At 26.9% G+C, this 15,245-nt stretch overlaps 1 protein-coding gene across 1 annotated transcript in view; it reads left to right on the top strand.

Annotated features, from left to right (window-relative positions):
* Window positions 1-7,441: 7,441 nt before the first annotated feature.
* Window positions 7,442-15,245, top strand: part of LOC126900063 (angiotensin-converting enzyme-like) — a 66,939-nt gene continuing 59,135 nt past the window's right edge. Inside the window, exon 1 of the mRNA XM_050675495.1 lies at window positions 7,442-7,754. Coding sequence (XP_050531452.1) covers window positions 7,668-7,754 — 87 coding nt within the window. The 5' untranslated portion in view covers window positions 7,442-7,667. The remainder of the gene's footprint in view (window positions 7,755-15,245) is intronic.

Here is a 15,245-nt window from a genome sequence, read left to right as displayed (position 1 = left end):
TTTTTTTTTGTGTCTGTTACCACTTTTTCTCAGCTCTCACCGAACGGATTTCTTTCAACGATACGTCAAAAGATCACAAATCGTATCTAGTCGAAGACATTACCCTTCAAAATTGAAAAAATTTCCCTCGTTCCCCGTAAATGGGGGAAACCTCCAAAAAAATTACAAATTTAAAAATTGCTAATTTTCGAAATTTTTTCAATTTTTTTTACTAAAAACTGCAGTAACTTTTTTAAAAATTAACATATCAATATAATTCTTTTTTTTATAGATGCATGATGTCTTTAACTATCATTTGGTATATTTTTTTGTAAATTTGACCTTTTTTCTGCCCACAGGGGGGGATTTAAAATGACAACTTTTTCACAAAAAATTAATTTTTTTATCTTAACTTTTGAAAATGTTCCGGAAGGTCTGACACTTTTATATATATCTTAAATTAAAGCTAATGTAATTTACTTTATTATGGAAAAGAATAATTTCGGATTTTATTTTGTCTTTACGGTGAAAATGGCTACCGAGTGCTATTTTCGTATGAAAATTCTCGATTTTATTTTTACAATTTTAACTTTATAATGCTATAACTTATTGAAAAGTATATGGATCAACACAATTTTTTTATGAGAAATAATATTTTTTAATAAACCCTTTTTCATTCGACATACTTTATCTTAATCGAGATATTAATAAGGAACCAGCAGATCAAGTAGCTTTTGGAATAAAACACCAATTTTTTTAAAATTAAACACTATCTAAAGATTTGCATCGAAGCGTTTGTTTTTGATAGTGATTTTAATCACTGTCAGATATCATTATACTTGATCCAACTATGCCACGTCACCACTGTGCCGCGACCCCCCTGTGCTGGGTTTTTTTTTCTTTAACTTTAATATTAGTTTTACCATGAAAACAAATCCAGAGGTATATATATATATATATATAAAATATTTATGAAAAAAAATGATTTTGGTACATACATATTTTTCAAAAAGTAATATCAATAAAAAGTCAAAAATTGAAAATTGAGTATTTTAACACAAAAATAGCATACTATTTGTGGTTTTTTGACGTTTTGTTGAAATAAATATCTCATAGCAAAATTAATACCTTCTCAACTTCACATGTATGCTAAAATATATAAAATAAGCCTATATTTTTAAATATATTTTTTTATTAGTTTTTGTTTTTTAGAAATAAAAAATTGTATTTATAATATAATTCTAATACACATATAGAAAATACATATGTAATTACAAAGAGGGATTGATAGCCACACAAAAGGACAACATTTATTCAAGTGAAGCTACAATTCTTGTTTAGAGGGGACATAAATAATTTTATTATTATCTCTTAAGTATAAAATTCCTTTAAAAGAGCTAAATCGGTATTTTACTAAAAAAAACCCTCAAATCCGTTATCAAAATCGAAACCAAACTGAAAAAAATAAAAAATAAATACTAAGATCAAAATAAAAATCGAATAAAAACGGGTTTCAAAAGTGAAATCAAAGTGGAAATATTTTAAATCGGTTTCAAGCTGTTTTAAAAAATGTTATGCTATTTTCAAATTCAATGATACCTTTATTTTAATATTTTTTATGTCTAACAATATTTTCCGTATTTGATACAAAAATTTTTTTTATTATTACTTCTTTTTTCAAATTTTTTTTTTATTTATATATTTATTAAAGACAAACGCCCAAAAGAGCAAAATACAGTAATAATAACTATAATACAAAACGTACAATTAAAAAAAAAAATTACACTAAATTAACAAATGTAAGCTTAAATTTTCAAATTAATAATAACACAACACATAATACATTAACTATAAATACAAATATTGTTGAGTAACATAAGTAATTAATCAATTTTTTATTTTAGCGTTTGTAAGAGTTTGTAGCCTAGTTGGTTTATCATGAAAAAAATAAAAATTATCCAATGAATTATCTGAATTTAACATTCTGTTAATCGGTGCAAAAAAACTATAATTTGTGGGGCATAATGAGGTATAAAATTTATAAGGTACCCGTTTATTCACCTGAGGAACATTAAAGGGCACTTTCTCCAGTAATTCAGGACAATCAATTTCATGATTAATTAATTTATATAACCAATGTGAATCATTGTAATTTCTACGCATTTGAAGATTCTTATCCGTTTTAACGATATTATAACGTTATTAATATCTGGTTAAATCCTAAAGTGAGAAAGTCAAGTGCTATCTAGCTGCCTGTTGTTGAGCATTTATTACAACATTATCTTAAAATTAAGATGTGATATTCATCTGTTTAAAGTTTTTAAAACATTAAAAAAATTAAACATTTTTTCGTATAAAATTTACTTTTGTTTTATTTTTATGTTAAACGTTTAATATTTCTAGGTCATAATCCATTATATGAAACAATTTAAAAAAACGGCCAGAAAATTTTTTAATTTAAATAAGGATTTTTGAATGTATAATTTATGTCAAAAAATTAACGTTTTAAGAAGTGTTGTTTGAAGCTATTAATAATATGGAACAATCAAAACAATAAGGATATGCCTTGAAATTTTTTTATTTTGAGATAGTCTACTTACAGTTATAATCTTTTATAAGGTTCAAATTTTTTAATCAACAAAATTATATTTTTTTCAAGATATAACTCTATTGTATTAATAGTACCATAAAATTTAACAATGTATTAATTAATTTAACAAACTATGTATTTTTTATTATGTTCTTAAATATTATTTTCGTACGTCTTTTGAAACCATGTTACTTTACTACACATTTCTATAGTTACACTTTCCCTTTCTCTTAAAAATTGTACAGATTCTCTTAAGTTGATATTAAAACTCTAGTTAAACATAAAATAAATGAAAAATTGATTCTAATATATTTTTGATGTTTACCAAAAGAATCATATTTGGAAACATAAAATCACATATTAGCTAAACGTAAAAATAGTTTTTGACATGATGTTCCAATAAAGTATATACTTCAATAATACTTTGAATAATTTGGAATTTTTTAAAACTCTAAACATTATTTCTACAGTTGATTTTTTGTTGTCAAATGAAAAATGACATTATGTCTAAAGCATCTTTGAAATTTGAAGGTTTTTTTTGCTCTCTTGAATAATTGTAAATATATACTGTCACTTTTTAAGAAATAGTCACAAAATTTATTTATGGTGAAAAATGATACAAGCAAAGTGAATGATTTTTAATTTTTTAAGTTAAAAATAGATAAAAATTAGACTAACTGTTATAACAATATTAGTTTTTTTAACTTATTCAAACCCGATGACTATATATTATTAATTTCCTTTTCAGACTTTCCTATGTATGCGATAGTTAAAAAAAATTTATAATGTTAAAAATATACATTGTAATGACATAAAAATAATTAAACTGTTAACAAAGAAGAACTGAAAACATTTAATATCAAATTATGTTTATTTTCTTGATATATGAGTTAATTTTATTTTATAATAACAGGAAACTTTATTTCCTGTGCATGTGAATCGGTCTGAAACACTAAGACTTGAGTGTTTCTGTCTTTTGTTCTGGTCCTTGGCACATGATATTCCCGTTATTTTTTGTGAAAATAATTGTATGACTATTTTAAAAGTCTTGGTTATTGATATCTGAAAGTGGATCAAATGGATCTTTGATAAAGTGTTTCATAAAAAAATTTAAATTTCTACTATCCCTTATACTTAACCCTTAAACAGTCGCGTGGGGGTCTAGCATACCCTCACATAAATAAAAACGGATGTATTATATTGCATAAAAGGTGTACATAGATATAAATTTAGAAGATAGTTTTTATAGTAATATTGAATCGATTTTCATAAATAGATACCTTCGAAAAAAAAATGTATGACTTAAAATATTCATCAAAATTGAAATAGGTCATATTTACCACCAAGCGACTTGTAACGTTATAATTTTTTTTTGGACTTGTATTTTTTTCATAATATCTTTTTATCGTAAATGCAATGTTATAATCGATATATTATTATGGAATTGGAATTATGTGGATCTGCCACCGACTGTGCAATTAAGTTTTAAAAATAAATAATCTATTGAGAATTTCCACTAATCGATGATACGGAACAAATAAGAACAAAACACGTAATAAATATATCGCGTATATTAAACAGTATGCAAAGATTGTTGGGAGAAAAATCAATGTTCAACAGATTCAGAATAATTGTATATATTCGTATCATAATAATTAAATGTATTGTAATATTAATAATAAAAAAATTCAAATCAGAAAAATGATTATATAAATGTAAATACACATAAAACTAATAAATATAAGCCATGTTTGAGATCAAAGAAATACAAGAAAAATTAATTAAAATACACATTGTAATAATAAAAGCTTTTGTCTTAAAAATAAGGTTTTGCAGTAAAAATAATTTTTTTACAAACCACAATTTTTTAATGAAATTTTGAAAATTAACTTTTTTTTTGTAATATAATTTTTAGTTATGTACATGATTTTGTAATTTATTTATTTTTTAATTTTTATTATTGAATTTTTATCCATATTTATATATCATATGGTAACAAATAATGTCTTTGAATTAAAAAAAATGAACTTTTTTATACATATTTTATACTTTTTTAGATGTGGGGTCTGGTAGACTCCCACGCGACTATGAACGTTAAAAATAGGCACGCGCCTGCTAAAGGGTTAAAACTTATCAACTTCATATTTTCAAATGGCAATCCTATTTTGTTTTACACAATTAGATTTAGTTTAATAAAAATGAACTGTTTTGTAAAAAAAAAATATTTAATTTTATTTGATATTAAGCACTCCACGGCTCTCTAAAATGTATGGTTTATTAAGAAAAAATATAACAGACTCTAACGTTATAAGTCATAAATCGATAAGCCCTACCAGTTTTATAAATAATCATACCAAGCTTACCTTATTTATTTTGACTACGTACGTTGTTACTATAAACCGGTAGCTCTTATCGCTACATAAAATAATAATGTAACCGTATTGGACAAACTACTGAATTTTTTCATCAAATATTGTAACTTTAAAAGTAGCGTATTTTGTTTAAAATTCATAATTTTTTTTTTTGCTAAACATTTTTTCTTTATGACGAACAAAATATATAAAAATAATATCAGTTGTCATTTGAAAATATGAAGTTGATACAAGTTCTAAGTATAAGTGATGATAATAGAAATTAAATTTTTCTTGTGAAAGAGATCATATATATATATATATTATACATCGTAGACATTCCGGAACTTTTTTAAAAATTAAAACGAATAACAAACTTCTTATTATACTCGTATATAACTGTATTTAAACACTTTTTGACTGTACTTAGGTATTTGATAGCATTATTTTTCTAAATTTTAAAAATAAGGGAATTTTTTTAAAGTTTTGAAGGTAATATCTTCAACTAGATATAAAACGGGTTCTTTTGATATACAGGGTGGCCCACCACTCACTGACAACTTAAATAACTTTTGATCCAGTTAATATTTTTAGCTGATTTTTTTTTTAAATAATAGTTATACGTTAGGTCTATAGCTATATCTCAATAATTAATTTTTTTACATTTTATTAAAAATATTAATTATTTTTAAATTTTAAATAAAATGTAAAAAAAAAATCTAAGATAGCTATTTTGTAGAGTAGAATTTAAGAAAAATTTTAGTAAAAAAATATCTTATTAATATTCAGTAGTAAATATTCTGTAGCGTTTTGAAGTTTGTGAAAATTTGAATTTTCATGTATTATTTTACGGTATTAAACATTGATATACGTATTGAGAAAAGGACAGAAGAAAACGCTATCTTTTCAATATACTTTTGAATGAGAGTGATAAGTAATAATTGCCTTATCTAATTTCTTATCATGGTATTAATGCCAAGTTTGTAATGTATACACATTATCATCATATGTATACACAGTAATCATGAAAAGATAGCGTTTTCTTCTGTCCTTTTCTCAATACGTATATCAATGTTTAATACCGTAAAATAATACATGAAAATTCAAATTTTCACAAACTTCAAAACGCTACAGAATATTTACTATTGAATATTAATAAGATATTTTTTTACTAAAATTTTTCTTAAATTCTACTCTACAAAATAGCTATCTTAGATTTTTTTTTACATTTTATTTAAAATTTAAAAATAATAAATTTTTTTAATAAAATGTAAAAAAATTAATTATTGACATATAGCTATAGACCTAACGTATAACTATTATTTAAAAAAAAAATCAGCTAAAAATATTAACTGGATCAAAAGTTATTTAAGTTGTCAGTGAGTGGTGGGCCATCCTGTATTTTGAATACGAAGTTGGTCCGGTAAGATTTTTAATGAACATATACAAAAACATGGTAAAATTATTATCTTCTAAGCTTCGAATGGATGCTAAAATATTTTATAGTTTAAAAATACTTAAACTATAAAAATAATTATAAGAATGGAAAATAATAATTTTAAGGTAATCATAGATAAGTGATATATCATATATTTTAATTCTAAAAAACGTATAGTTATTGAATGATACAAATTCAAGGTAATGTAAGAGATCACATACATGATTTTAAGTTAAGATAATTTTAGTACTATTTATAAGTAATATTAGAACGTGTGATGTTGTTATAAGATGATTTAAAAAATGATACATCTGTTAACTCTTTTGACTAGTCTAAGTGGTGAGACAAAAAAGACATAGACGAACCTAAGGTGAAAAATAACTATTATTTAGGGTTTGGAATTATATGTGTTTATGAATTTTGTTTAATTAATCTGACACATCATCAGCACACATTTTTATTAATTGACTTGAAAATTTAATTATGTGTTGTTACCGAAGTTATAGTTTCAGGCCTCTTTGAACCGAGCTGGATATTTCATCTATATTAACATATTTATCTTCTTCCTACAGTATTTGCTACCAGGGTATAATATTACTTTGGAAGTCAAGTGGGTTGATGGTTCCTTGTCCTGAGAAGTTTCATACATTTTTAGTAAATAAATATTTTATATGACTTTATATATAATAATTATGTAACATAATTTTATAATTATGATAATTTTCATAATTTTATACTATAAATAATATTATCTAAAATAGCCGAGAAATATATGCTACTAAAAATTATAAATAGTTTTAGGAGAAATTGAAACCTCAACGATAATCAATCACTTCTTATAGTCTTATTTTTGATAATTTCCTAAACTTAAAAAACTGAATATTTGTCACTCCTATTTTGGTAGAAAAGGAACTATAAATAGTAAAATATTAATGCTTTGTAAAAACAATGAAAGATACAACAAAATTATAATTTCAACACGACTGTAAGTGTTTTTTTATTAGAACGGATCAACTCGTGACTACATATATAACCAAATAAATGTCCGTCACAGCTGATGATCACAATGCCATAATTATACCGAGACAATCTAAGTATGTAGCTCATATATCTACGAAATATTGAAGACAGTTGTAGTGAGTAAATCATTAAAAATATACTACTATTTTTCAAAATAAGACTCTTTTTATTGTTATTCTTTTTTCGCATAATTTATTTAAAGAAGTTATAATTTGATAAAATGACAACAACTGTTGTATTTAATACGTAACAATAATTAAGGACGTGTTCTTGTTTATAGTAAAAATAAATGATTATAATGTTTCCGTTACAAATGATTATTTGTGTAATAATTTTTGTGGCTTATTCATTAGAATTGGATTATTCTAAAATACAGGTAAATACATTTTTGTAATAGTGATAAAAGTAGTAACATAGTCATAATATTAAACATACAATGTGAATAAAAACGATTTTTTACGGTTTCGTTTATATATTATAATTAAAATGCTACTAGGAAGATAAAAAAACTCAAAAAATCAAAATCGAACAAAATTCTACGTGTTATGCAAGTTGAATTTTAAGGTTAAAAGTGTTAACTTTGTTTTTTCAAATGAGTACACATATTTTTAATTTAATAGTAAATGGATTTTGAATTTTTAATAAAACTTTAGTTTCAAATTTTTTAATTAATATATATGTATAATACGCGAATGATTACAATATAGGTAGCTAATTGGTTTTTATAACGTCACTATCACAGTCACGGAGTGTTTATTGTATTGAATTCAAATTTGCAATTTGATTTTTTCTATCACGATTAATTCTTGATATTATTCATAATAGTTGTTAATTAAAAAACAACAGTTGTTAACTAGTTAGTAATTAAAAGAGTATAAACATATAAATAAATAATCAAAAATATAGTTTATTGTCAATTATGACAATCAATAGATATAATTATTTTTGTATTACCATTTGGTGTATTAATAAAAAAATTACAATGTGCCTTACAACCATTGATAATAAATGCTGCAAATCTACGAATATCGACGTCATTAAAAAAAATTAGCTACCTGTATTTGTAATCCCTCGTACATAATATATGTATATTAACTCGAAAATTTTAAACTTTAAAATTATATATCTATTAAACGAATAAAGTTACATTAAAAATTCAAATGCCATCTTCTAATAAATAAAAAACTCAAACATTTTATTAATTGTACTATTTAATTAACATTTATGGTAAATATGTATAAATATTTAAGAGTTTGATACAAAACTATTCATATAAATTTTGTACACTTATTAATTTGGAAATATTTAATTTGAAAAAGTATTTTTGAAGTAGTTATTTTTTACAGTAGCATAATTTTGAAATGTTTATCTAAATCGCTAGATTTAAAGGATTTTTTCCAATATTTGGTGATTATAAGTTCAACTTGTTAAAATCGTGTTCTCTTAACTTATTGATCTTTTAAATTGGCCAAGTGAGAGCTGAAAAAAATCAATAACAGACACAGAGACCATATAGTAAAATATAATAATATGAACAGGATCTTCCTTCTGTCGAGGAAAGACTACAGTGATAGGGTCTTCAATATTAATTGAATATTTGATCAAATGTTATTTATAATTATTCGTTTTGAATATTTTTCCCCCTCAAATTGAATTAAGAAAAAAATGCAAAAAAAGTTCTTTCTTCTGACGGAATGCGAACTTCGTACTCCAAACTTATAAGACTGTATAATGAATCATGCAGCTACCGTGCATTACATTTATAAGTAAAGTATAATAATAAAAATGAGTTTATGTTTAAATTTATATTTAATACAAATTAGATCCATGCAACTTTTATAAAAATTGATGGACTTATTACTATGGCAAACCCTTATAAGGTATTTTAAAATAAAAAAAAAAGTTTGAACACAAAGCATGTTTTTAACTACCTATTTGCATGTAGAAGATAAGTCGTCAGGACAAATTTTGTTTTTTATTTATACTACATATCATAAACTTTAATTTTTTTTTTTTTTTTTTTTTAGCTTTCAATACAGAAGTATTATTATAGCTAAACGATTAAGATAAAACTATACAATAGAAACTAAGACTATACAATAGAACTAAGACTATACAAAAGAAACAAAAAAAAAATATTGTTATTATACACAATTAAACATAATCAAAATACTAAAAAAGAAAGAACAAAACAAAAAAGATCTAGGATATTAAATTAACATACAGAAAAATATTATATAACGAGGCCAGCTGAATGAACGAAGGAAATTATAAGTATAATTATTGAGGAGGATTTGTATTAAGGATATTAAAACTATTAATGGGTGAAATATTAAGGGAGGACAGGAAATTGAACAAGAGTAAACGGTTATGTTGTAAAGCTGGGCAATCAAATAGTAAATGAGGAAAATTACAGGAGACTTCATCATTGTGTTTGGGGCAGAAGGGGGAATGGTTTAGAGACATGTTAAAGGCATGACTAGGTAACCGATTATGACCAAATCTAAGACGGTAAAAAGAGATAATATGGAAACGGGACAGAGGGAGGTTGTAAAACCAAGGACGTTTAGGGATAGTTGGAACTATAGATTTATGCCAGTTAGCTAAAGAAAAATTTGACCATTTATCTTGCCATGCTTTATTAATAGTTGGAAGAAAAGAGGAAAGGAGATCGGAAGAGGGAATTTTTAGGATAGGTGGTCTGTTGAAGGAGTTAGTCAGTTTGGCTAGATGGTCTGCTATCTCATTGCCAGATATTCCGACATGACTGGGGCACCATAAAAATTCAACATTGATGTCCATTAAATAGAGACTATAAATTAAGGCTTTAATTTTCATTATGAGGAAGGATCTACTTTTTTTAAAAGGAACTGAGGAAAGAGATGATAAAACTGACAGTGAATCCGAGACAATTAGAACATTTATTATATTGAGCGATTTGACGAATTCGACAGCCGAGAATATTGCATAAGATTCGGTGGTAAATGAACAAGTTTTTGAAGGGAGATTATCTGAGAAATTCATGTTTAGACTAGGAATAAAAAAGGAAAAGCCGGCGGAATTAGTATAAACTGAGCCGTCAGTGAATATGAGGCAATAGTTAGCAAAACGAGAGGAAATGAGTTCATCAAAAAGATAATTGACGAAATTAGTTGGGAGAGATTGTAATCGAGGCTTGCTATAAGAAAGAAATAGATGATTAAAGTGAATTTTTGGAAAATGAGTAAGTGCATGAAATGGAATGTCGTATATAGGTAGGCGATTGATTGAGGTAATTATGGAATTAAGGTAAGGAATCAAGGAAGTAGAAATTGAGGCTAGTAGAGGAAGAGTTTTGGGTACATATCGCCAAAGTGAGCTTAGTGAATGAAAACAATGAAATATTAACTTGGCAGGACTGGATATCTGTTTTAAAAGGAATTTATGGGCTAAGTAACGAGATCGAATTTCAATTGGAGGGCATACACATTCAACTTCTAAACTCATATTAGGGGTAGAGTAATCTGCACCTATAATTGTGCGTAAACAATCAGCAAGTAGAGAATTGTTTTTTTACGATGAACAGTGGAAGCCGAGGCGTATAAAAAGGAACCACAGTCAACTTTAGAACAGATAAGAGCCTTAAAAATAAGTAAGAGTGAGGAGGGGTGGGAGCCCCACCAGGTGCCTGCAATAGAACGTAGAAGATTAGACCAGCGTGATATGGAAGAGATGAGGTACTTAAAGTGAGGCATCCAGCGGAGTTTCTGATCTAGTTTGAGTCNTAGCGGAGTTTTTGATCTAGTTTGAGTCCGAGGTAAGTAACACAATCAGAGAAGGATAAGCTAACTCCATCAAGCAAAATTGAAGGGTGTTGTAGGATGTGTTTTCTAGTAAATATTATAGCTTTGCTTTTTTCTGGAGCAGATTCAAAATAAGAAATCTGGAGTACAGAGGAGAGGATCTGGAGTGCATTATTTATATTCGATACAGTAACCTGGAGTGAACTATGGGAAGAGAAAATAACTATATCATCGGCGTAAAGTAAACTAGAGAAATTATTAGATGTGAGTGATTTGCTTATATCAGCAGTATATATGTTAAATAAAATAGGACTGAGGCAGCTACCTTGAGGAAGACCTCTATAAGTAATACGTTGGTAATAGGGACCAAACGGCGATTTAAAGTGAAGGAGGCGGCATTTAAATAAAGAAAAGATAAATTTGCACACCGATATAGGAATGTTGATGGAGAGTAGGCGTGTAACAAGAAGAGGGATGTTAACAGAGTCAAATGCACCGCGAACGTCAACAAAGACGGCTGTTGTAAATTGGCGGTTACAAAACGAATGGTACACGGGACCAACAAGAGAGGATAGGCATTCCATTGTGCCCAGTCCACGTCGAAAACCAAACATGTTAGAAGATAGTAGGGATTTGGATTCAAGATACCAATCCAGACGGGTTTTTAGCATAAATTCTGTTAATTTGCAGAAGGCGGATGAAAGGGCAATTGGACGGTATGCGTTAGTAGCAGCACCACTTTTAGGGATAGGAATTACTTTGAAGTACTTCCAAGACACAGGAATGATATTGTTAATCCATAAATCGTTTAAGATAGTTAAAAGAATATCAAAGGCTTTTATTGGAAGATGTTTAAAAAAAAAAGGAGAAATATTATCCAAGCCAGCAGCAGCAGATTTCCTTGAAGAGATAGCAAAGGACAGTTCGTGACGACTGAAAGGAGAGGAAAGGAAGCTACTTTTCCGCGACTTTTCATTAATTTTTTTGTGGCTTTTGAGTTTAATATTTTTAATATTTTTTAGTTTTTTTTTAAATTAATAATATTTTTAATATAGTTTTAATTTTACTTTATTATTACTATTATTTACTAAATTGTCTGAAAAATGTAATTCAAGTTCGTCAGGAGCAGGAACGTAAGGAGGTGCAATTCTATTACAAAAGTCGTCAAACCAGTCATTGTTGGTGGTGTAAGAAGGACGATTTATACAGTTTTTGAATTTTTTAGCTATGGTCCAAAATTCAGAGATAAACGTTGAAGGGTGTAGATTGCTGCATAAATTTAACCAAGAGTTTTTTTTTCTTTTTTTATAATTTTGGTTGTGTTGGATTTTGATTTTTGATATGTTATAAAGTCATGAAGAGAACCTGAGGATCTGTATTTTTTGAAATGAAAGGAGCGCATTTTAACTGCAGTGGTGCAGGTTGAGTTCCACCAAGGAGGAGAATGGCTAAAACCTATATTCTTCGAACGCTTACGCGGGATTGAAAGTTTTGCTGCTTTTATTAGGATATCAACAAAAGTGTTATAATTTGTTGTAGGGGAGATGGATTCAGACCAAGATTCGAGTAAGGTGGAGACAATTAGAGAGAAAGAGATCCAATTTGCTAAGTCTAAATTAAACCTTAAGTTATCTGAAACATTGGAGTCACAGTTAAAGCGACCCATACTCTGAGTGGGCTGTATAAAAAGACTTGTTACAATAGGATAGTGGTCGCTACCGTGAAGATCACCCAAAACATACCAAGAAGAGGACAAGGAAATATTAGGGGAGCATATTGTTAGGTCAACAGCAGTATTCGGGAATGGTGGCCGGTTAGCTCTAGTTGGAGCGTCTGTGTTCAAAATACATAAATTATGCTGACTGATGATTGAGTGAATAATATTGCCTCTATAATTGGAGTTTAGTGAACCCCAGGCAGAATGATGACCATTAAAATCTCCTGCAATAATGGAGTTATTGGAGAGTAGTTTAAAAATTTCAGAACTATTAGAGTAGAGGGATTAGATGAAGGAGGAATGTAAATAGACCATAGTTGAAAGGTGTTATTGTCCGGCATTAATACATTGATACCAACTAGGTCGATTGAAAAGGTACTGAGCATTTGTTTCAGATTGTTATTAAGTGTAATGGGACGAAATTGAATTGAGGAATGAATCAAGATGGCGACACCGCCATAACCATCTTGTCGGTCAGAGCGGACTGAGTTAAAATTTGAAAGGTGAAAATTTTTATTTGGAAGTAACCAAGTTTCCGAGAGTAGAACAATTTGGCATTTATTTTGGTGGATAAGAAATGCAAGATCTTGTGTTCTAGATAAGATACTTCTAATATTCCATTGCAAAATATTTAACATTTAGTTATTGTAGTAAAAGTAAAAAGAGAAAGGGAAAGGGAATAAGTAAATAAATGACAGATACATATAAAACCTTAAGTCCATGTAAAAAAAATATAAACATAAATAGGATATAAATAAGTAAATAAAAATATACACAGGCAAGTGAGTAGACAAGTGTACGTACATAAACATATATGCCTGTATATATTGCATAAATACGCAAATAGACAAAAGCATATACATAAGAAGTCATAAGGACAATGAGTAAGAAAAAAAATAAATAAATAAAATAAAACAATAATGATGATAAAATGTGATGAGATGAGGAAGTTACTGCAAACTGTTATTAGATGATAAAGAGAGAAAGTTAAGGATGTGAGACTCAATTAATTGATTAAGGGTTGAGGGGGATGATAATGTAGAGGAAGGAATATTGTATACAGCTGAAGAGAGTTGATTAGCCAAAGAAGTGATCCAGGATTTCTCAGCAGGTTGAGCATAGGAGTTAGTGGACATGTATAAACTTTAATTTAAAATATATTTTAAGGACGCAGTAATTGCGGAATATTTTCAAAAGTTAAGTTAAAAAAATTAACTTCTGTAAAAAAGTTGCTATTTTGAATCCTTCCAGAGGGCTAGTAAGATTTAAAAAAAATATATATCGAATGAATGGAAAAAACTGGGAAAAATCCAAGAGGACACACAAGGAAACAATATTTTGGACATATCCTGGAACTCATGATTTGTGTGTCTTTCGTATAACTAAAGAATTTAGTAATTATATTTAAGTATCCATTGGTATATATAAAGATGCTACAATTGAGATATTCAGAACTATATTATAATTATATATACTCAAAAATATAATGTGCCTAGTTTTACATATGATTTTTTAAGCTGTTATGTTGTTGAATTTCATCTTTACCTATATTTTTTTGTTTGTTATTTAAGTAATAAACAATTTCTCTTGAATAGTATTGTATCAAACCCTTAAATATTTATACGTATTTACCATAAATGTTAATTAAATAGTACAATTAATAAAATGTTTGAGTTTTTTATTTATTAGAAGATGGCATTTGAATTTTTAATGTAACTTTATTCGTTTAATAGATATATAATTTTAAAGTTTAAAATTTTCGAGTTAATATACATATATTATGTACGAGGGATTACAAATACAGGTAGCTAATTGTTTTTTAATGACGTCGATATTCGTAGATTTGCAGCATTTATTATCAATGGTTGTAAGGCACATTGTAATTTTTTTATTAATACACCAAATGGTAATACAAAAATAATTATATCTATTGATTGTCATAATTGACAATAAACTATATTTTTGATTATTTATTTATATGTTTATACTCTTTTAATTACTAACTAGTTAACAACTATTGTTTTTTAATTAACAACTATTATGAATAATATCAAGAATTAATCGTGATAGAAAAAATCAAATTGCAAATTTGAATTCAACACGGAAAATTGGTTTAAAAAAAACGGTAGCACAGTGGGGTCGCGGCATAGTGGAGACATTGCATAGTAGGGTCCAGTATAGATTTAATCTGACAGTGATTAAAATCACTATCATAAGAAACGCTTCGATGCAAATCTGTAGATAGTGTTTAATTTTAAAAAATTGATGGATAATTGCAAAAGCAACATCAACTTCTATTAAAATAAAATACAAAACCCATAATTATCATACAAAAATAGTATATTTTTCAATATGGTAGCCATTTGCG

Source organism: Daktulosphaira vitifoliae, unplaced genomic scaffold (genome assembly GCF_025091365.1).
Source record: "Daktulosphaira vitifoliae isolate Bord-2020 unplaced genomic scaffold, ASM2509136v1 Scaffold_2, whole genome shotgun sequence".
Lineage (NCBI taxonomy): Eukaryota > Metazoa > Arthropoda > Insecta > Hemiptera > Phylloxeridae > Daktulosphaira > Daktulosphaira vitifoliae.
The sequence above is the reverse complement of the archived record's forward strand: the minus strand, read 5'-3'. Positions and strand labels throughout refer to the sequence as shown.